At 48.7% G+C, this 23,317-nt stretch overlaps 1 protein-coding gene across 1 annotated transcript in view; it reads right to left on the bottom strand.

The window, feature by feature from the left end:
- The window catches only part of LOC115330889 (flavin-containing monooxygenase 5-like), a 103,447-nt gene that overhangs the window by 4,414 nt on the left and 75,716 nt on the right, over positions 1-23,317 (bottom strand). Inside the window, exons 4-5 of the mRNA XM_040212714.1 lie at positions 11,232-11,558; positions 10,428-10,628 (exon numbers count right to left, since the gene is read on the bottom strand). Coding sequence (XP_040068648.1) covers positions 10,428-10,628; positions 11,232-11,558 — 528 coding nt within the window. The remainder of the gene's footprint in view (positions 1-10,427; positions 10,629-11,231; positions 11,559-23,317) is intronic.

Below are 23,317 nucleotides of genomic sequence, written 5' to 3'. Positions count from 1 at the left end.
GACATGGAATACCACTGGAACTATGCTCGGATAATGGTCCACAGTTTTCCTCACACGAGTTTCGGCATTTCGGTCACAAGTACGACTTCGTACACACAACATCACGCCCTCGCTTTCCTCGCTCAAATGGACTCGCCGAAAGAGGAGTCCAAATAATTAAACGAATTTTGAAAAAAAAAAAAAAAACGATTGACGCCAACGAAGGTTTTTGGTTTGGACTGTTAAATTACAGATCAACTCCCCTGGACGATGGCCGGAGCCCGAGCCAGCTGCTCATGGGACGGAGATTGCGGTCTCCCATTCCCGACTTTGCGCCACGGGCCCCATCACCAGTACAGAAGCGCTCCCAGTGCCACAATCGGGGATCTACACAGGTTCCTCTTGCTGAGGGTCAAGTCGTGCGAATCCGGGACGATCGGGGGTGGAACAGAAAGGCTCAGGTACAACGAGGTGTAGCTCTACGTTCATATATAGTAAGCACGGAAGATGGACAAGAATTGAGAAGAAACTGGGTGCACCTCCGTCCCACCTACGAAGACTTTGTGCAAGATGCAGACCACCCCGAGCCCCGTGCCACAGAACGTGCTTACTCTTCCGGCCCCTCAGCAGAAAGTGAAGAAACTTATCTTCAAGCGCCTGCGCAGAGTAACTTCATGGCACACACGCCCGTGGATACCGGGCAGCTTTCCACAGATCAAGGAACTGCCGCGAAACGAACACGTGCGCAACAACCACCCGCAAGGTTGTGGTACGACGGGCGTTTTCAGCAGCACCCGTAACTTCACTGCTTTCGCCATCCCTCATAAAGAAAGGGAGGTGTAACGGTGCTGCTACTCTGGCAAACTGCTGCATCGTGGGCAGCGCCACCGCTGGCCTATTTAAGGGACGCACCATTAAACTTTATCCTATTTTCTTCAATCGCTACCCGACGGCTCGTGTCTTTATTCGATACACAGGTCATGTCCCAATTGAGATTCAATAAATTATAGCCTCTAAAATCTCTTGCGATTCTTATGTGATTCCTCTTTTTACTAGTTTCGGAATTCCTACACGTTCATGACGGAATGGTCACTCTTCCGTACAACTCAACGGGGGCACTAAACCACTTTTTTCCGATTTTGAGATAGTCTCTTTATCTTCCTATCCCAATCCATAAGCTCCAAGCATCAAAAAGTACAAACAATACATTCATGCCTGGCCTATTCTTTCATTAAAAGTTTTATGCAACATTGCTTACATCAAAATTATCGCAGACGCCAGGGGTCACCGTCGGACGAGCAGAAACCGTGCTCGTCAAACAACGCCCTCCGGTGTCTTCGAGAAAAAGCATGGCGGCTACCAAGCACTCTTTCTTGTCGTGTTCCTCGCTGGACCACTTTGCACAGCATTCTGAGCCTCGACAGGATGCCGTTTGTTGGGCGTTCCGATCGCACTTAAAGGGGCGGTGCAACGATATTCAATTGGAATGTTTTTCTCTTTACACGAGCTTACTGGAACTAGTGGGACTCAACGTTACTCGCACGCAACGCCACTGACCAAGAAACTCCTTTGTTGCGCTGTAATTTCGAGGACAAAACCGAGTGTTTTCATTCAATCTCTCCTTCGCAAAACCTGATGACGTAGCTGGGCGGTAGCAGTACCACCCAGTGACGATATTTGAATGCGGCTCATAGATTGGACCCGAGCATTGCGTGGGCACTCGATTTCGGCTCGTGATAATCTATAGCACGAGAAGCATTCGGGTAGTGGCCTGTGTCCAATCGCTGCAATGACGACAAGAGCCGAACCATAACAATGTCTGGAACTCAGCGCGTGTCCTGTGCTTTGCCAACCCCAGCGCGTGGCTATGATCAACATTGGCGGCATATAATAGGCTCCAGATCACGTGACCGCTTGTTCTGGCTGCGAGTTGAGGGGGTGAACTCTGCTCGTTTTTCTTTATTTTTTTCTGCGACTTCGATTGCGTGTGGTGAAAAACGAACGGGTATTTCGCAGGTCATTAACGTCAGGGATCCGTTCTGAGCGGTATTTGCGCAAAATACAAAAATCGTTGCATCGTCCCTTTAAAACACCTGAGTGGGTTTGGGATGAGAGGCCGAACTTCACGTCTCAGGTAGCAAACATTGATGAGTGAAGGTGATTCAAGTGTTGGAAGGCGCATACTGCCGAGTAAATGAGTGAAGGGAATCTTCTCTCTACATCTAGAAGTTTCTTGCTCATTCGTACTTTGAGTGTAAAAGATAAGGAAGCCAGGATGACCTTGCTTAGTCAGTCTAGCCCTAGCTAACTCCCAAACGCTGTAGGTCGAATGCTCGAGATGACGACTGTAGTAGATAAGAAGCCAAGCACGCAATCTCCGATTAATTCTCGCGATAGCCGGCCCTGACGCCGACGCACCGTCGCTAGCTACTGCCGCCGTCAACACTCGCAGCTGTGTTCATCGAGTTAAACAGGATGGCGGCATATCGATGTCCCGCTCAGCCCGTGCATTCGCCTTTCATTCCCCCTTTCCATCGAAGAAAAGTGCCTCATGTGGCTTTCGAGGACCTTGAAAGCACTTATATCTGAACAGAAAAAAAAAAAAAACATAAAAAAGTCGAAATTAGGGAAGGAGTGCACATTGCACAAAAGCGAAAGCAGGCAGAGAAGCGGCGCGATGCCATCAGAGCTGATTGGTTCACCTCATATCATTCTACGAGATTTGAATCGTACGTTTCGTTTCGAAAACCTAGAAGTGCCAACAGTAAAGAAGTTTGGAAGGTTTAACAAGCCCAACTTATCTACACTGCACACGAAGTTCTTCGAATGAAGAAAACAAATTCATGCAAGCTTATTCACGTAATCGGAGGGTCGTCGCTTCGAAATGTTTTACCCATACGGGCTCTATTAAAGGGACGGTGCAGCGGTCTTCAATTGGAAAATTTTTCACTTTACACAAGCTTTCTGGCACTAGTGGACCTCAAGGATACTCTCACGCGACTCCCTTGGCCAAGAAACTCCTTTGCTGTGGTGTAATAAACCGTTTTCAAAAGTCCGCGTCAACGCCTGTCTTCCATTGATTGTTCACCTACTCGAGTGGACGCCACCATTCGGCGTCCACTCGACTTGCCTCGTGTTGGACGCAAGGACTGCGTCAGCGTTCGGCGAGGTTCGGGATCTAATCGCGCACTTCGTGTCTAAGCAATGTCGACCACAAATGTTGCCTGACATACTTTTGAAAAGGGTCTATTCCAAGGCCACCCGCGAGCGTTTTCATTCACCTCCTTTGCGAAACTTGATGACGTAACTGGGGAATCGCAGTATCCCCAGTGGCGATAGTTGAAAGCGGCTCATTGACTGGACCCGATCATTGCGTGGGCACTCGATTTAGGTTCGTGGTAGTCAATTGCTCAAGAAGCATTCGGGTAGTGGCCCGTGTCCATTCGCTGCAATAACAACAAAAGCCGAAGCATGTCTGGAACTCAGCACGTGTCCTGTGCCTTGCCAACCCCAGTGCGTGGCTATGATCAACATTTGCGCCATAAAATCGGCTCAAGATAACGCGGCTGCGTTTTCTGGTTGCGAGTTGAGGGGGTGAACACTGCTCGTTTTTCTTTAATTATTTTCTGAGACTCCGATTGCTTGTGGTGAAAAACGAACGGGTGTTTTACGGGTCATTAAGATCTGGGATTCGTTCTATACGGTATTTGCACAAAGTAGAAAAATCATTGTCGCCTTTTTAACTCACGTGAAACTTTTATATTCTCCTATATGAATGTTTGTTAATCTCACATGACAACGCCTAAACATTTAAGACAGTTTCAATTTCTGCAGTTTACTAGAGTAAGCAAACTGAAAGAAAAGAGCCCCTTCCTTATAATACTATGAATGCTATCAATGTATAAGTTTTTCTTAACTGTATTTTGGATTTGAGAGCAAATAAAAACTATGACCATGTTACAGAAATATCTAACGTTTAAGTGATAAACGAAACCACAGAGATAGGCGTCGTGGAATAGAGGTTCAAATATATTTCTTTTCAAAGGAACGCCTTAGTATGACAGAACGCTATATGTAAAAAAAGTATGTTTACATTTAAAAGAGCAGATGAAACTCTTTTCATATATTTCTAAAGAATAAAAAAAATATATTTTCTTAAAGTGACGTAGAATTTTCTACTTTTAGCTTTTGTTCTCATTTTAGAGTCTTGCTTCTTTTAGATAAAAATATATAAATTAACAATATTATATTTTTTAAATAGGCTTAGATAAAAGCTTTTCATTAGTATATTTCTGATGCATTAAATAATGGTAAATCGAAAGCTAGCTCGATTCAAAATTGGCCAATTAATGTCAAATGTGAACGATTCAAGAATATTTATTTTATGATATAAAGTTTAAATAAAACAAATCTTTAGAGAACTTTGACCTTCCTATAATAGTATTAAAGCAGTGAAAAAGTTATCATTATTATGAAAAAAATAATTTAAACTTTGCGAGACTCCAAAATATATCACCAATGACAACTGCGAAAATTGCAAGACCTACTTTTTGCCCTTTCGAAGCCCAAACTCCAAAACAAAAATATTCCTGTAGTTGTAATTTACAGTTTTGTTTAAGCCACACATTTTCCACCAACATGCATTTTTCCAAAATGTTTTGAAGACCCATCATTTTTTCTTGCACGATTCCAGATGAAATCAACCATCATGTATGAAGCCGCGTTACGATGAAACTTTTTTTCTTGTACAAAACAATGTTGTGTAAGCAGAATGACGTCAGACCTCTAGAAGATGCGGTAGGCATAGGCGGGTCCTGGCCTTCCTGGTGTTAAATAAGGGCACGCATTTCAGGGTCTGTTCTTTACTGAGGGGTCAGACACGTGGTATTGTTGACTACGAGGAAAATGTCGTCCGTTTCACTTTTTTCTGGAACAGGGTAAACATTACCACGAGAAAGACAGTCCGCGTCGTGGTTTTTGTACCGACGTGTGCATGATAGTAGTGTGAAATTCTTAAAGAATCAGGCTCGACCGCGCAAGACGGTTGGAAGGGCCCTTGAGACTGGCTAGCCAGCATGCTGAATGCTGATCACTGACTACCTTGAGAGGCCTTCCGTAGACATAAAGGCGAAACTTGATAGAGACCCAAACAAATGCAAGACACTTTTTTTCTCAGTTCTCTGTCCTGGACAACGTATGCGATTACTTGTTTGGCACCGTCTTGCCGCTGGACTAAAACGGCTCGGAAACGACCGTTCCAAGCATCAGTGTAGATTCCGGTCTCAGCAAGTTCATCATAACGGGCAAGAACTGGTGACGACTGTAGGCGATTCGGAGAATTTGGAAAGCACTCAGCTGCTCTTCCGTTCACGTAACCAAAACATCCTCCCGCGTCTGTCGAGTGAGCGCTCCGGCGGTACAGGAAAATTACTTCACAAAGCGTCGATAATATGTACACAGTCCTAGAAACTGTCCTGCGGCTTTCTTCACTCTAAAAAAAGCCCGTACATCTACTTTCCCGCACAACAGTTAGAGAGCCAATCACCGCAACTTAAAGAGGCAGCTCAGCGAATGACGATGCCGAAACATATGTTAAACCGAAAAACGCAGTCTTAGTTATGAGATTAAGCGATGCAAGCATGACGTTTTCTATTACTTAATGTAGCAATGTGTAGCCGTGTCGACCCCGAGATGAGCGAAGATGACAAGATCCACCATCTATTCAAAGTGCTTTCAGAAGGATTATTTCCCATCGTAGCCCCCAAGTCTCCACCGATCGGGGCTCAACTTCTCCCTGAGTGCCGGAAGTATGAAGAGCTCGACAAGGCGAGAATACTCAAGAGGCCGTTCGAACGCCTCAATGATGTGTTTCTTGCTCCCCACACTGACACGAACGTCCTGAACCTGATACGTACATACCTATACTATATTTTATGAGTGACAAGTGTCAAGTGACAGGAGCTATTCCGCTTCAATGCACTTCGAAAATTCGCTAAGTGTTTTATATAATGCAGTGGTGCTGGTAGCGCCTTTCATTAGAGAGTTTTAGTAGACCGTTTTCGGTTTCCCGCTCCGCTCTATGGAAAGCGGAGTCGCCATCGCGCATGCGCGACCCGCTCTGGGATTTGAGCGTGGAGCGTCAGCTCCGCTATCGTCGCCATTTTGAGAAGTACGTTCCACTCTCAGTGAAGGTTCACTAGATGGTGCTTTTCTGGAAAGGTGGCTGCTCGCTATTTGAAATCATGCTTGGGAGCGCGCTTGACCCTTATGAACCTCGCTGCACTAAGAAGCTGCGCAGACTTTGTTTGAAAAGGCGTCTCCAGAAAACGTTTCACGGTAGTCAAGAACCTCTGGCTGCTTCGAGAAATCGCTGGCCGCAATCCTTTCACGGCCCCTGAACGGTGGGAACAGGTGCTGCCTTTTCTAAGCCAGCGGGCTCGATTTTTCTATGCGAGATGACGACGACGACGTTGAGAAGATGACACACCGGGCGACGGCGGTGTCTCAATCTGAGCCCTGGGCCTCGGTTCCTCGGAGGCGGCAGCTTCTACTTCGGCTGGACTACCTCCTTGGAGCATGATTCTTTGACCCCAGTGGACCCCAGTGAGCAATAGCGCCATTATGTTCCTGGTGCTCCTTCATGCACTGATCGAACGGCGTGCAAGATCCTCATAGCTCGCTGCTCACCCGCCCAACCCGCCTCCACGAAGTCTGGACTTCTGCGAATCGGACTGCCACCCTCCCCAATACCAACAAGCCATGTCGTCGTCATCTTGCACGTATATACTCATCACATTACCATGTTCCCTAGACGCGGCACCGCGGGCCTCGGTGGTACGGGCTGCTGCTTTCCGCGGTGCCGCAGCTCTCCAGAGCCAAAAATTAAAGGTTAAAGACCAAAGACTAAAGCAGTCGGCAAACGGACAGATATTTTGTTTGGTTACTTCAGGCAGCAAGACAGTGAAAATTAGCGAAAGCGAGTGCTCCATTTATATCTCTACTTTTTTTTTCCCCAATGAAATGAGTCTTTTCTTCTTCGTATGCTTCGGTTTGTGATATGGTGCCTTGGTGTTTATGTACACTGCGCGACACTGTTAGCTATCAAAGAAATAAACTGCAAATAAAAGCGATTTTTTTCGTGTTCGTATAAACAGTGGAGCGCAGTGTATGTATCTGCCTTGGGGGGTGACATGAAACCATTTTGCTGCACTATACACTTCTTTTTATTTCTTTTGTGTGTTTATGAAAGTGCGTTTTTCAGCTTAAGCTCCTGCCCAGTTTCTGCCTCACTTGTGCTACGGTTTTTTCTTGCAATAGAGGGCCACGCAACATAGTCTACTCTTACAATGCTGAATTCAACAGTCTCACTGTAATTTGGTTAGATGCAATATTCACACGCACATCTGAGAAGTAAAATGGAAGTCGTTAGTAAACGTTTTTTATTAAAATATTTCTAGATGCCTTTCAGCCCAGTTGGCCAGGTATTTCGCTCAGTACAAAAGCTTGAACATGATTTACTGTGATAATTTTATGCATTCTAATATTAAACAAACAAAAAAATGCCCATGGTCTTTGTAGGTTTCGTCCAGCCGTCCAATTATGCCGTCTGCGCACATCACTGCCTGGTGCTTCACGACGAGCACCCTCTTGTGGTCTTCTTCTAATTTTTTTGATGGACGGCATATGGGCATGCTGTGCGGTCAACAAAACCCTTGTCCTTGACGTTCCCTTGTCCTTGACGGCCTAATAAAAACGACAAAGAAAAACACTCTTACAACACAGCAGTACTTAAACACTACCAAAACATGTGATATGGGACTTGTTACTCCTCTAAGATAAAGCGTATTTCCATTGTAGGTTTGTAAAAAACTGGGTATCGTAAATTAATATATATATATATAGTTGTTTCTTAATTCTGCTAAGGTTTGAGGCCGTCAAACTGCATGCGAGGCCCGCTACGCCGGAATTCAAAACGAAACTTCTGAAAACTGTTCTAATCTACCACTATTGCTTAGAAGTCCAGGGTTGTGTTTGCTAAATTTTGAATTGTTTATGCCTGTCTGGTTTTCACCAGACAAAAAAGTGACGTGGAATATTCTTTCGACCGTTATTGGTAACTCTTTTCAAAACACCACCGGGTAACATATTCGGCCGCCACATTTTGGGCATCGCTTTTAGTGCGAGACTTGTGACTAGAACCCATTTCATATTCAGTATTGACGCAGCATTCGTGTCTAATACATTTAGACTCGCATCCGCGACAAACAATGACGTAGCTCTCTTGCTCCCTAGACACTTGACCAAAATAAGGCGGCCTCGAAGACTAGCGGCACCATGGGTTGCACTTTTAAAAAGGCTGCATTCAAGTTTCTATTATTTTCTAAATCTACCAAGGAAATCCAACGCAAACATTTCTCGAGGAAAGTTAAACAATTCAAAAGTTGCGAGCTAGTGTGAATAAATAAAGCTGAGAGGAATGGTTTCTTTGGTGCAGCTTGCGAGCGCTATGCTCGTGGTCAGCTTTCAGTGGCATTTTCGACAGGAGGGCGCATGCACAGATATAATCGTCGTTCAAGCACGCGCACCCGTACATCTGACTGCATTGCCATAGGACGTCCACAAAACGCGACGACTTTACCGACGCCGTGCTGGTTGCAAAGTGATACTCGTTCACTTCGTTTGATTATGCTGTTTTGTGTTACATAGAACTCAAATCGAATGGTTTACTTTTTACGCGCGGGGCGTACGCTTTACTTCTTGATTCGACCTCTTTCAAGCTGAGGTCACGGTCAAAAACATCGACGCGTATTGAGTAAGTGCAGCCATCTTGAGATCTAAGCGATCACGCTAAGGACGCTGAGGGCAGTCCGCTCTACAACTTGTGAAGCGGAGCGCACGCTCACTCCGCTAACTTTACGCTCCAACTCAGAGCGGGCCACGCATGCGCGGTGGGGACGATGCTTCTGGCAGAGCGTAAAGTAGAGCAAAGCGGGCTCATAAAAGTGGCCTACTAATACTCATAGATTACGAACGCGCTCGTCGTGACTTCTCCTGACACTGCCCATGTACACCTTTGGCGTATAGAAAAAAGTAACTTTTCACCAGACAGAGCAGCTGTGCTAGAAACAATGGAAACGCGAAATTTACACAAACCATGCAGGGTCTCACCTGTGAGCACAGCTCTAGTTTCGCCAGGGTCAAACACCTATGTTTGTTCATGTCAGCGAGCAGGTGGCCGAACCTCTCGTTGATGTGACCCACGATGAGGTTCACAGAACTGAAGAGCACCGACAAGTTCCGTCCAAACGCTCATTCAAGTACGAACAGACGGTTGGGATAGGCCAGTCGAGGAAGAACCATGCAAAGCGTCTCGCCAGATTGGCAACACCCTGCGCCGATCTGTCGGGTGCTGGTATTTGGAGGCCCGCATGCAGAACAGCCAGGTCCTTCTTTAAGTGGGATAGCTTCCTAAAGGGTTTCTTTTCTACGTTGGAAATATCCAGCAAACCGCGTTCGGAAAGGAAGCTTCGGCGCTTGATGGCACGAGGGATACGAATCATAGATTCGATGTCTCGCCAGCTTAATCTCGTTAGTAGAAGTCTCCTTCCTTGAGAACAGCGGGGATTCATCGTGCAGTTGCCTTGCTAGCCTTGAGCAACACTGTACTTGTACTACGCAAAAGGATGTACTCCCAATGCGCAAACTTCGTCCTTTTCTCTTATTTTTCTACTTCGAATAAGTAAATCTGTTTCAGTTTTAATTCGAGTGGAGCAGAAGCTACCAGAGCGAGTGCCGGCCTTTCAGCGTCCTTGATAAGCACGCGCGCTCGTGCATTGCAAGTACCGTTTAGCGCAACATGCTCATGCTTATAACTTCGGCCTCACTAGCACACAAGGTGGAACGATTATATTTATATTTTATAGCTTAATATTTCTTCAGGTGTGTGCCTACTCTTTTGTGCTCAATATTGTCGCCTTCGTTTTTACTACCTCTACAATCACGCTACCTTTTACTCTCTTGGTGTTAACGCTTAGGTTTTTTTGTCTTACTAGTACTATAAACGTCCACTTGTGGGGCTACGCAAGCAAATTTTTCGAACCCGCTCAAAACGCTCTTGCGCTGAAGAAAAACGCTCTACTAAAACGCGTTTTCGGACCTCCGCTTTCCATTCCGGCGAAGCGGGCCGCGCATGCGCAGTTTGGCACCCTCAGAGCGGAGCGGAAGATGAAAACGGTATACTAAAACTCTCTATTATTTTGTGTCTCTAAGGAAACAAAGTAAGTTTAATGCAATAATAATCTGCGTTGTGATTTAACGGCTTTAGAGAGTACGACGTAAGATAATGCACCACGCATTATCTTAGCTATCGTCCCTCTTGTTCGCTTTTAAGGGAACAGACGCTCGTACATATCTAAAAATAACTAACAAGTTCATCAAAAAGCACGCACCTGCAGTTCAATAAGGGGGAGTGGAGATCCATCGCCCATCACGAGTCCAATGATTGCCAGGGTCGGGTGCTCCAAGCCGGGAGGGAAGACGTGCTTATAAAGTGGTACCTGCTTGTCCACGGCCGGCATCACGTCCTCGGAGAGCATGGGGAACTGGATCTTGTAACCCGTGGCCAGAATGACGGCGTCTAACTTTGTCACCTGTGCACGTGTGTTTATGATTCTCTTAAAGAGCTCACCCCACTAAGCTCATGGCACCTGCATCTACTGAGTGCTAATTGAAATAATAAAATGTAGACGGTCATTTGCCTCACTGACTTGTATTTCTGCTTATTTTATTAAAGGATAGTTTATCAAAACTTTCATTTAACCATTTTGTTAAGTAGTACAATGCAAAAACCTTTGTGTTTCTAATCTGCATAGTATCCGAGAATGCTGCAAAAAGAAACATGTTTTCAACAGATTAATTCATATATTTTATTAGCACAATCATCAGAAAATATCTAACCACTACCTAAATTTGTTTAGTCAGACCAGAAATGGCACGCTTTTAATTTGCTATTATATACTTTTTCTCTCGACGCCATCTACCGACTGCAATACACAGACTTAGTTTGCTACGACAAATAATATTTGCCCCCAGATACTCTCTCGGACAAATTATGGTCTATGTTCCTTCATAAGAATCAAATATTCAAAATTATTTACACCATTCTTCAATGGCCCACCGGTACAAGGCTGCCTCTGCTTTGATGCTGTTCGGAGGGAACGTTCAATGCGCGTCAGTGTCAGTTTGAACCTTACCTCCTTGTCATTCTCGAAGACAATGCCGTCCTCCGCAAACTCGACCACGTTTCGCTTGAGGATGACGATGCCACTCAAGATCAATGATGGCAACACGTCGCTCATGCTAATACGCTGGCTGTTGACGCAGTCCTTAGGTCGGAGCCCATAGGCCTCGTGGCTGAAGAAGTTATTGAACCGAGATTCCGGCTTTTCAAGGCTCATCCATCTAGGCACCAGGCGTTTCTTCAAGTCCATCGCTCTTGTGGATAAAGCTGCGTCATTCGGCATGCCGTTTGGCCCAAGCCTCTTGGACATCCAAACTCCCCCTCTTGATGACAGGTAGACCTGCGGCAGAAGTAAAGGGTTTCTGAAACAATGACCAACAGGCGCTGTTTATGGGTATTACGCTAAATCGCTAGGTTTTTTTCCGCATTCGTTAAAACGCTCAGGAACTCACATGGCGAAGAACGTTCGCCATGTTTACGTTAAATAGTGATGCAGATTCTTTCACCTCTGATTTATAGTCTCCTCCCCTAATACGCCCAAACACATCCCCATGCTGAGTCAAACACTCCACGCAGTCGCACTCTTTTCAGAAGGAGAGAAAAGGTATAAGAGTCGATATAAAGACCGAAGCACGCCTACATCAGTTATCAAAAATATCCTATAAAAAAAGTAAACAAATATTTTACATATCCCCATCCCCGGGGTCCCTCCCAGGAAGTTTTAATTACTTCCCCGTTGCGGGTTGAAGTTCAGCTAATTGGTTTATAGTTGTAAATGAGGAAAGATAAATTTTGCCATTACACAAAGGAAACGTATAAGAAAGACGCAGAAGACACTTTTGTCTACTTCTTTCCTTCGTGTTTCGTGATACTTCTGCCGCCCACATTAAAACAACGCGGGTTGTTTTACAATGAGTGACGTGGGCGTTCGCTTTTCAGTAAACGGCGAAGAGCTCCTTTAGTATAGGCAACCTGCAATGCTGTTTGGTTTGGCGCCATCTAGCGACTGAAACAAGAAATATTGGGTACCCCTGGGAGTGGCGGCTGCATTGTTCAAACGTGAGCTTTTACTCTGGTGGCGCCGCTTAGCCTAGTGTCTGAAGCAAGAAATTCTGGGTATCCCAGGAAGCCGTGATCGCGTAACGTGACAGTAGAGCACATGCTACGGCCCTGGTGGGCCAATCGGAACGTGACTGCCTATCGCCGGAGCGCGCCTCAACTCTATTACAACGCTTCTCTCTCTCTCTCCGGAGAAGTATCAGGCTTTTCGCCGCGTCATACTCCAGTATGTGTGCGTTGCGCTCGTATACACCGCGCATTTTAAAGCCTTCGGCACGCAATGTGGGGCTTATCGTTTACTCTTTGCCAAGTTACAACGAGGCAGGGTATAACCGTTCGCTCTCACCATGCTGGCGTCGCCTGGCCGTTGCCGGTTGGCTATACAGTGAAAAGCTGCAATGAGTTTTGTGACAGCCTAGCAGAGGGCTGACTTTGACGATCAAAAGAAAGGTTTTGTATGACGCAGGTTTTGTGTATAGCCAAGTACTTTGTTGGAAAGAGTTCTAAGGCAAGGGCCCTATTGAAAATCGCTCTGATGGGACTTCAGGAATTTTTTAAAGGGTGTGAAAGGGACTTCAGGAATTTCTGAGATGTTTGACGGGGGCACCGATATTTCCTGGTGGGTTCACTGGCCCCGTCAGAGGCTCTCCTGAAATGTCTAAAGTCCCCTTTACGATGCGTTGAAATGTCTGAAAGCCTGTCAAGAACTTTTCTAATGGGGTCGGGAAAACCTTCAGGCCTCTTGATATGTCTGTGTGGGCAACGGCCCAGGTGAAAAAAACACATTTCGCAGAATTAATGAACATAGCTGCTTATTGTACGCTACGGGGGAAAAAATAAGTATTTGGAGAATGCCGATCGTGTGTGAGTACGGTCAGCTTTTTATTACTGCTCTTCTATCAAATACGAGTGGGCTCCTGGACCGGTCTGTCACTGCCGGGGTGTTCGGTCGCGAAAGAGCTACTGAGGGCGACCGCCCATGTGGAGAATTGACGAGCCGCGGGCCGAGTGGTGTTGGCCGAGCGGCGTTTTGAGGCGAACGCAATCCTGTCCGCCCGAGGCGAAATACGTGCAACCATGTATAAAAAAAAAAAAAAAAAAAAAAAAAGAACAAGCCGAGAGCAGTGCGCGCTTTCCAGGAACAGGGACGCACGCGGGAGCGACTCGTTCCGGGAACCGGTCTTCCACGGGGGACTGTCCCCAAAAAGCAATCGCCTCTCTCCGCCCGGCGATGGGGAGAGGGTGCAGGGCTGCCAGGCCAGCGGTCGGGGGGAGGAGGGTGGTGTGTGCAAGCGGGGGAGGCCATAGCCATTTTCTCTCTGCTCGTGTGCGGTTCCGGTTATCCCACGAGCCTGGATGTTTGGAGCGGACCAATTTCCTCCAGGAAGGTGAGCATGCATGGTTTTGAGGGCTCGCCCCTTGGTCTGTTTTGATCCGTGCAGTTTCTTTCTTGGTACCGCAGGTGAACCATAGTTCGGCGCAGGCCGCCTTCAGCACCGCTCGAGCGCCTTTGTGTTCAGCGCATTCAAGGAGATGGTGGCCGGTGTCGGCTTACTCGCTGCAAAGCCTGGCAGTCGGGGTCAGCGTCCCACCGCATGTTGTGCCTGCGCAACGGGATTATGGCACTGTGGGTGTTGAGACAGTGGATGACGGCCGCTGTCCGGACTTGTTCCTTGCGCCTCTTCGTCCGTCCGACTTCAGACCAGCGAGCGAAAAATACGCCGAAGACTCCGGCGCGATGTCATCATGGACGAAACCGTGACTGTGCTCGGGATTTCTCAACGGCGGCGGGTGCTGCTTACGAGTTTGTGGTTTTCGCTAAACGTGCTTACTGAGACTGTGTATGTGTCCGTGAGGTGCACCTGCTCGGTTTTATTAGCTGAACTACCGTACATCAGGAATATACCCAGCGGCATTGTGAGTACTTTGAAAGGTATTTTTCTTTGTGATAAGGATGTCAGTTGTCCCTGTTTGATGTGATCCCTTTCGTCTACAGCTCCTTGTGCCGGGTTTGAACAAGCGTTGCTTTTTGAGTTATAATATGCATGTAAAACTAAATGTCGGCAATAAATTTTCAGTGTTTTGACCTGCATTTTTGTCTATGGTTCACAGTCATTTGGGCGTCTAAAGGGTTGATGGGCTAAAGGGCCTGACGGGTTAAAGGGCTGTGGGGCTAAAGGGTTTTTCTATGGGGTATCCTTGAAGGGTTTTTCTGTGGGGTATTTTTGAAGGGCTTTGAAGGCCTGTGAGGTCCCATAATCCTTCAAGGCTGACGGGCCCTTTAGAAATATTTTCAATAGGGGGAGGACAAATCTAAGTCAAGATTATCCGTTGCTCGTGCACCACGTAGGCCAGGACACAATACTTGTAGCTTGGCGAGACTGGGCGCGAGGCCAGGGCTCACAGACAAAAAAAACGGTAATCCAGCATGCTACGTCTTTGGACGAAAACATATTATCATGTGAGTAGCGCGTACTCTTGTAGTATTCACTGCGTTTTGTTGACGATTCTGAATGGGCGTCGCCTTTACTGACTATGCAATATCTCACTGGGATTTTGCCTAAACAGCGCTAGCAGCAATGGACCTGGTACCCCCCCCCCCCCCTTCCTTCTTTCTTCACCGAAATTCCTTGGTCACCGTAACCCTGTAATGCCTATGAATTCAATAATGAATCCCTTGGGCATAAAAATGAAATTGTGCGACCTGACCGATATCAGCAAGGCGAAGTTAAGATGGTAGCATGAAACATTTCATCATTTTGCGAAAGTGAGCCAGAATAAAGCGGTTTGAAATTCGCCTGTACAAGAGGGCTCTGAATGCATCGGCCGCACACGGCTTAAAAAACGTTCGGGACTCAGTCACTGAAGAACAAAAAATCCAGAATTTTTTTTCTTGATGTCCTTTAATTCAGAATTCTCTCGTGCCCTTCTGTCGCTCTGGAAGTTAGAAAGCTTAATCATCGTCCTGTCGTTCAAATTTTTTTTCTGTTACGGGAGTCGGCAGCACTCTCTACACCAGTTGGCTATGGCAAGGCGAAAAGAACGCAAGCGCTAGGCGATTTGTTCATGTAATCTGCACAACATTCGAGGGGGGATCGACACTTTTTAGATACATTATGCCGAAAATTAGTGCCGCTAAATTTGCCATTGCGTAATTTATAGCTAAATGTGCCGCTGAATGTTCAGTGCTTTCTGTTTTTGTTTGTTTCTTTTACAAGTGGAATATGAATTAAAAGTCTAAGTTCGAATCAAATCAAAAGGTGCAAAATAGTGGCCAGAAGGTTAACGTCAAATTAAATATCAATTACAAAAATAGGTACTATCAATAAAAGAAAACTAAACAAAATGCACAGTCAAGATTACAGCACCTGTCTGCTTATACCTCAAAGACCGCGTGCAGCCGAATTCCGGTGAAGTATTAAGAGTTACCGCATAAATCAGCTTGGTGCCGTACCTATAGAGTAATATTGCCGCGAGCGAAGCTGACTAAGTAGGCAGCGCGCTCGTGGCCTAACAATTATCGCGCGTGCATCCACGCAGAAAGCCAGGGTTCGATTTTAGCAGCGGACTGTCCTTGCATTTACTCTTTCAACTTGCCCGTCTCGTAAGTTCGAGAACATTCTCGTCTGATCCAGTTACGAAAGTTCTACGCTGACCGATCCAGAAATCCACCAGGGTACACAAGGGACTCCGCAGGGCGAGCGGAGTCAGTTTCGCCCCAGCGTTGACTGAGCTGTCACGCCGACTTGGACGCCCGCGACGCTCTACTTTCCTCTGTTCCTTTTTTTTTACTTTCGGGCACAAGTTCGCCCTCATTAAACGTTTAGTTTCTTCAGTTATTATCGCCTCATCAATTGTCATTCGTAACATTTTGGTGGAGGTGCGGGGTACCGCATGCCCGTGCCGCGCAGCCCTCCGAGTTCGCGCAGTACAAGTCCGAACCCAAGCTCCCGAGGACCCAACGAAGACCAGATCGAGACCCGATCAAGTCGCCGCACCCAAGGTCAAACCAAAGATTTTTCCGAGGCGACGAAAATCGAGCGTGCCCTGCAAGCCCGAGCCAGTCACTACCATTGACCAGCCGGCCTCGCTGCCCTCACACCGTCTAGGTGTGACCTTGGCACCGGTATTCAGGCATTCGCGACGTCATTCGATACGTTGTCCGGGAAGAGCTCAGAAAGCTGTTGGCTTCTGCCAACTATTCGGCTTCGCTGTCGATAGCCGAAGTGGTGCGCGAAGAAGTTCAGCTGGCCATATTACGGGAGGCTCCTGCCAGCGTAGCAGCACCCGACGAGCCCACCCTGACCTACGCCGCAGTGGCCGGTCAGCCACCGCCTCCTCCTCGAGCCTATGTCGCGCCGCCCCGACATCGGTCTCCTGCGGCGCAGCACGACCGCCACCGCGGCGACCAGGTCTAGTACGCCGGCCAGGAGCCCCGCGCACCTCGGAATACCGACGTGTGGCGAACGGCCAACCGACGTCCTCTGTGTTTCCACTGCGGGGAAGCATACCACACCTACCACCAATACCGGCCACTTGGGCTGCGGGGGTGGCACCCGACAGACCCACGCCCTTGTTACGGTGAACGCCCTCAGGAGATCGACGAGTACCTGCGACGACCTCAGTCCTCCAGCCTGCGGCCCGCCGAGAGCTCCGGTCACCGTCGCCACGACGTCCAGCTTTGCCGAAGCACCGACCCTGAAGGTGAAAGCCTGTCACCCCTCGCTCCTCGCCGGGAAAACTAGGCGCGGCAACCCCTGGAGGTGGAGTTGCCTAAGACGAACGACGCCAAGATCCACCACGAACGTCGGAAGGCACCCACTCGAACGCTACCAGAGGTCGAAAAGACGCCCCTGCAACGGTGTCCACTAACTTAAACGTCGTCATCGACAGCCACGACGCATCAGCACTCGTGGATACCGGAGCAGACTACACAGTCTTGAGTGGGAGGCTCTCCCGCCGCCTTCGAAAATTCACGACGCCGTGGGATGAATCTCAAATACGAACCGCCGGAGGGCACCTCAGCACACCGGTCGGGAGATGCACTGCTCGCATCGAGATTCACGGTGAGTCGTGCCCCGTCAAGTTAGTCGTTCTGCAAGACTGTACGAAGGACGTTATCCTCGGGATGGACTTTCTCTGCGAGTATGGCGCCGTCATCGACCTCGGAGAAAACCGGCTGACGATACGAAAACCTGCTTTATTACAGAAGGACCCCAAAGCGACGTCATCCGTGGTACGAGTCCTCGCAAACCACGTGAACCTAACGCCGCGGTCAAGTTTTTCCGTACCCTTCGGGGTCGATGAGACTTTCTGCGGTGACGTTTTGCTCGAAAGAAGCCTCTAGTTGCTTCTAGGAAAAGAGATCGGCATCGCAAGAGGCGTCGTAAAGCTCCAAGACGGACACTCTGTCGCACTCGTCACAAACTTCCGACAGGAGGCCCAGCACCTTACGAAAGGCACCGCCGTGGGTCACGCCGAGGAACTCTGGGACTCATCCGCTATCGCCGAAATATCAGAAGACCTCTCTTCGAGGCCACCCAAAACAAGGGCGCCATCTCAGTTTGACATCTACTCAACCCTGTTTACCCCACAACGACGACAACTCGGTGACCTCCTCGCCGAGTTCGATGAGCGCGCTTCCGCGTCGTAAAGGTACGCCAAACGACCGTTGCGAAATATCGAATTGTCACTGAAGACGACGCGCTTCCTGTTCATCGGTCGCCGTACCGTGTCTCTGTCAAAGAGAGAGAAGTCTTTCAGAAGCAGGTCCAAGAAATGCTCGACGACGACATTGTCCAGCCCTCAAGCAGTCGTGGGCTTCACCGGCAGTCCTGGTGAAAAAGGACGACGGGACTCTTCGGTTCTGCGTGGACTATCGCCGACTGAACGCCGTAACAAAAAAGGACGTCTACCCGCTGCCACCCATCGACGACAGCCTGGACCGGCTGCGCCACGCCCGATACTTTTCGTCAATGGACCTGAAGAGTGGGTACTGGCAGATCGAGGTCGACGAACGAGATCGTGAAAGGACTGCCTTCGTCACGCCAGACGGGCTGTACGAATTTAAAGTGATGCCGTTTGGACAATGCACAGCACCTGCGACGTTCCAGCGCGTAATGGACACCGTTCTTTCCGGCTTGAAATGGCAAAGTTGTCTCGTCTATCTCGACAACGTCGTGGTATTCGCCAGCGACTTCGACGAGCACCTGAGATGTTTGCGAGCCCTGCTATAGGCTATCCAGGATGCCAGACTGACACTGAAGCCGTCAAAATGTCGGTTCGCTTACGGCGAGCTCAAATTCCTGGGTCATGTCGTGAGTGCCCAAGGTGTAAGTTCTGACCATGCAAAGACATCCGCTGTCGCCGAATTTTCAAAGCCATCAGACAAGACAGCCGTACGAAGATTTCTTGGGCAGTGCGCATACTACAGACGTTTCGTTCGCGATTTTTCCCAGATTTCTGGACCGCTCACGCATCTGACGAAGGACGACATGAACGTCTGGTGGGGGGAGGAGCAGGAACAAGCGTTCAACGAACAGAAGGAAAGATTACAGTCGCCCCATATCCTAGGACACTTTGATACATCAGCGGAAACGGTAGTTCACACAGACGCCAGCAACGCCGGGATAGGTGCGGTGCTCGCGCAAATACAAGATGGAGCAGAGTAGGTGATCGCTTACGGAAGCCGGGCACTGTCCAAGGCAGAAAAAAAAACTGAACAACCGACAAGGAATGCCTGGCTGTCGTCTGGGCATTAAAAAGGTTCCGCCCGTACCTGTACGGGATCCCGTTCCGCGTTGTCACGGACCACCACGCTCTCTGTTGGCTCGCCAACCTCAAGGACCCGTCAGGACGCCTCGCTCGCTGGAGCCTGCGACTGCAAGAATTCGACGTGAACATTGCGCACAAGTCTGGCCGCAAGCGTAATGACGCCGATTCTTTGTCTAGGGCCCCAGTCGAATCTCCTCTCGACAGCACCGACGACGACGATGACGCCAGTTTTCTGGGAGAAATTACAGATACTGACATGGGAGCACTTCAACGAGACGACCCGAACTTCGCGCCGTGATCGACCTCCTCGAAGGTCAAGAAAGTTCAGTTCCGCGAGTCTTGGCCCGAGACTTGCCAGGCTTTGTTCTGCGGCGACGCGTCCTCTTCAAGAACTTCCGAACCAGCAACCCTGCCTGGCTGCTGGTTCTTCCGGCCAGCCTGCGAGAAGAAATCTTTCAAGCATGCCATGGTGAACTGATGGCAGGACACCTTGGCTATAGCAGGACGCTTGCCCGGATTCGTGACAAGTACTACTGGCCGAGACTCCCGAAAACAGTCCACCTGTACACACGGTCGTGCCATGAGTGCCAACGACGTGAGAGGCCTCTGACGAAGCAAGCAGGACTCCTGCAGCCGATACCTGCCGCGACTACGCCCTGCCAGCAGGCCGAAATGAATTTACTAAAGCCGTTCCCAACATCGACGCAGGGAAATCAGTGGATTATCGTCGCGACCAATTATCTTACATGATGCGCCGAGAAGAAAGCCCTGTTATCGGGAACAGCGGTGGAGGTCGCCAAGTTTTTTGTCGAGTCCATTCTCCTTCGAGACGGCGAACCGGAGGTGCTGATCACAGATCGCGGGTCATGCTTCATGGCACAGCAGACTTAAGAAGTTCTTCGGCTCAGTCATACCAGTCATCGACGAACAAACGCGTATCATCCGCAGACCAACGGGCTAACGAGCGGCTCAACAAGACGATCGCCGATATGGTCTCCATGTACGTTGACGTAGAGCACAAGACATGAGACGAGGTGTTGCCGTACGGCACGTTTACCTACAACACAGCGGATCAAGAAACCACGGGAAGGACACCGTTCCAACTGGTACACGGCCGGACGCTTACCACAATGCTCGACGCCATGCTGCCTCACGTGCCCTGCCGACAAGGGCAACGGCGATGCTCAAATGATCTCGAAACGTGCGGAAGAAGCTCGCCAACTGGCAAGAATCAAGGTTTATGACCAACAGCGAGTCGACGCACGCCGCTATAGGCAGCCGGCAACGGCCAGGCGGCGCCAGCAGGGTGAGAGCGCACGGTTATACCCTGTCTTGTTGTAACATGGCAAACGGCGAACGATAAGCCCCACATTGCGTGCCGAAGGCTTCGAAATGCGTGACGTATACGAGCGCAACGCACGCATATTGGAGCATGACGCATCGAAAACACTGATACTTCGTCAGAGTTGAGGCGCTCCGGTGATACGCAGTCACGTTCCGATTGGCCCGCCAGGGCCGTAGCTTCCGCTCTACTGGCACGTTACGCGATCACGGCTTCCTGGGATACCCAGTATTTCTTGCTTCCGACACTAAGCTCGGCGGCGGCACCAGAGTAATAGCATAGCTTCCGTTTGAACAATGCAGCCGCCACTCCCAGGGGTACCCAATATTTCTTGCTTCAGTCGCTAGATGGCGCCAAACCAAACAACATTGCAGGCTGCATATAACCTTCGTCGCCGGAACTTCTACTTTCAACCCGGAGACCAGATGTGGGCGTGGACACCGATACGGCGCCGCGGGCTCAGCGAGAAGCTTCTCAAACGCGATTTTGGACCTTACAAGATCATCCGACGCCAGCCACGACCCGAGGTGGTGCAGGTCGTTCGGCTCAAGCCGTATTACGAACGGTAGAGCTTTTGACTCTCATCAAAGAGGAAACTGTGAACTGGAGCTCGCGACTTTGCTACCCTTTTGTTGTGTACTTTTGTTTTTGTTTTGTGCTGCATCGGGACGATGCACTTTTTCTTAAGGGGGGAATTATGCCGCGAGCGCAGCTGACTAGGGTACCTACATGTTTCCGCTCCGCTTTAGGGTGGCGCCAACTTCTTCTTACCCTTTCCCAGATCCTCTCCCACCGCCATTTTGACCCACTTCTTATTTGGCTAAACGTACACAACGTTGAGTTTCGTAGTTTCGACACACCGGCAACACTGTGAGGCTACTTCCGTTTCCGTTCATAAGAGGAGTCGGACGAGTCGGAGGCTCAGCGGGATTGCTGTCGTCGTGGCTGTCGCTCTCTTTATTCGGGTGTTCCATACTTTGAAGTTGCGAGCAGGAAGTATGCGTTGCGTTTATCGAAACGTGAGTCCCCTCGACAAAATGGAACGCAACAGACCGGCATCGCACACCGAAACCTCGCCGTCGGAACGAGAGCGGTGGGCGCTCCCTAGCCCTAACGAGGATTAGCGGAGTAGCGCGAGCGCACGACTGGGGAGTGTGACAAAATGGTCGACGAAACAGCGGAGGCTGCCATGGTAACAAGGTAGGCAACACTGGTTTGTCGGCAACAGATATCACAAACGTTGTCGCCACCCTAAACAACGGAGCGGCGGAAACATGTAGGCACCCTACAGCTGACTAAGAGCCGGTTGCACCAACGTCGCTCACCTCAACCCAAAGTGGCTCTTTCTTAAGTCGGCTTAGCGTGCTAAACCGAGCTCGGATAAGCACGGGTTTAAATTCCGGTTGCACCAACGTAAACCCGGCTTTACAGACACGCCCCTAGCTAAACGCTGGATTTGCGTAGGGAATGTAGGGACAAACAGAGCGAAGTAGGGAACGCTTAGAGGGACGAATACGAATGGCGGAAGAATCACGTGATGTAAACAAAAAAAAACTGCCGTAGTAGTCGTCGTCGGCGTCTGCTTTCGCTGTATTTCTTCGGTGAGTAAGGAATTAAAGGTCTCCAAATTCAATCATGTTTTCGCTCAACGTTCAAAAACAGGAGTCAACGCTTTAAATAAACACGAATGCTCTTTACATTTGTGATTCTGTGTTTAGTATCAGTTGATAACAAAATATTTTGACAGTGACAGTAGTTTTCGTGCTCACATTTTGAGATAAAGGAGCCATCGGGGGCCCCAAATCTCACCGATCGCGAGAAGGACGCTCTACTCGCTACATCGCTGAAGACAAAAAAATCATCGAGAATAAGTAGGCAGGGAAGATGGCTACTAAAATCAAGTCATGCCTGAAACCGAGACAGGGGTGTCGACAATCAGCTGATCGCCGAGATCATGTACTGCCACTATTCAACGCGCTGATCGGATCGAAAGATACGCGCTGCAAGTGTAAATAAACAAGGTGGTAAATAACAATACCTTACAGTTATGCGAAAATTAGTAAGTACATACGAATAAGCTCGTTGACAGAAGAACCAACGGGAAGACAGACGTGAACCCCACAGCTCCGTACGTACCTCGGTTAGGGCTAACACGCCCTGAGTGTGGAGAGCCAATTTGATAACAGGGGTCGATAAACACTTCACGCGACAATATTTTACATCCTTGTCACAATCGAAGGTCATTCTGTCGAGAATTTCACGCTGATGAGGCCTAAAATACTTCGCACAACCAATTTTGTTTACCGCGTCGACCGCCACAAACCAGCCGCCATGTTTTAAATCCAGGATTAAGAAACAACCAAAAGCAAAGCGCACAACGTTGAGCGCTCAATTTAAGCGTAGTTTAGTGCTAGGTTTAGCGATAAGCGATTTTGGTGCAACCGAATGAAACCAAAACTAAGCTTAGGTTCCCGGCTAAGCTCCGCTTTGCGCTAAGCGGTGTTGGTGCAACCGGCCCTAAGTAGGCAGCGCGCTCGTGGCCTAACGGTTATCGCGCGTGCCTTCCACGCAGAAAGCCAGGGTTCGATTCCAGCCAGCGGAGTGTCCTTCTATTCACTCTTTCAGTTTGCCCTTCTCGTAAGTTGGAGAACATTCTTGTATGATCGAGTTCCGAATGTTCTACGCATCGAAAGCTCTAGGCCGAATTATGCAGAGACTCACGAGGAACTCCGCAGGACGAGGGGAATCAGTATCGCCCCAGCGTTCGACTCCGCTGTCACGCCGACTTCGACTACCGCGACGCTCTGCTTTCCTCTGTTCCTTCTTTTTATTTTCGGGCACAAGTTCGGACGCCCATTAAGCGTTTACTTTCTTCAGTTATTATTGCCTCATCATTTGTCATTCGTGACAATATAGTGTAATGT

This window comes from Ixodes scapularis, unplaced genomic scaffold (genome assembly GCF_016920785.2).
Source record: "Ixodes scapularis isolate PalLabHiFi unplaced genomic scaffold, ASM1692078v2 ptg000323l_1__unscaffolded, whole genome shotgun sequence".
Taxonomy (NCBI): Eukaryota; Metazoa; Arthropoda; class Arachnida; order Ixodida; family Ixodidae; genus Ixodes; species Ixodes scapularis.
The sequence above is the reverse complement of the archived record's forward strand: the minus strand, read 5'-3'. Positions and strand labels throughout refer to the sequence as shown.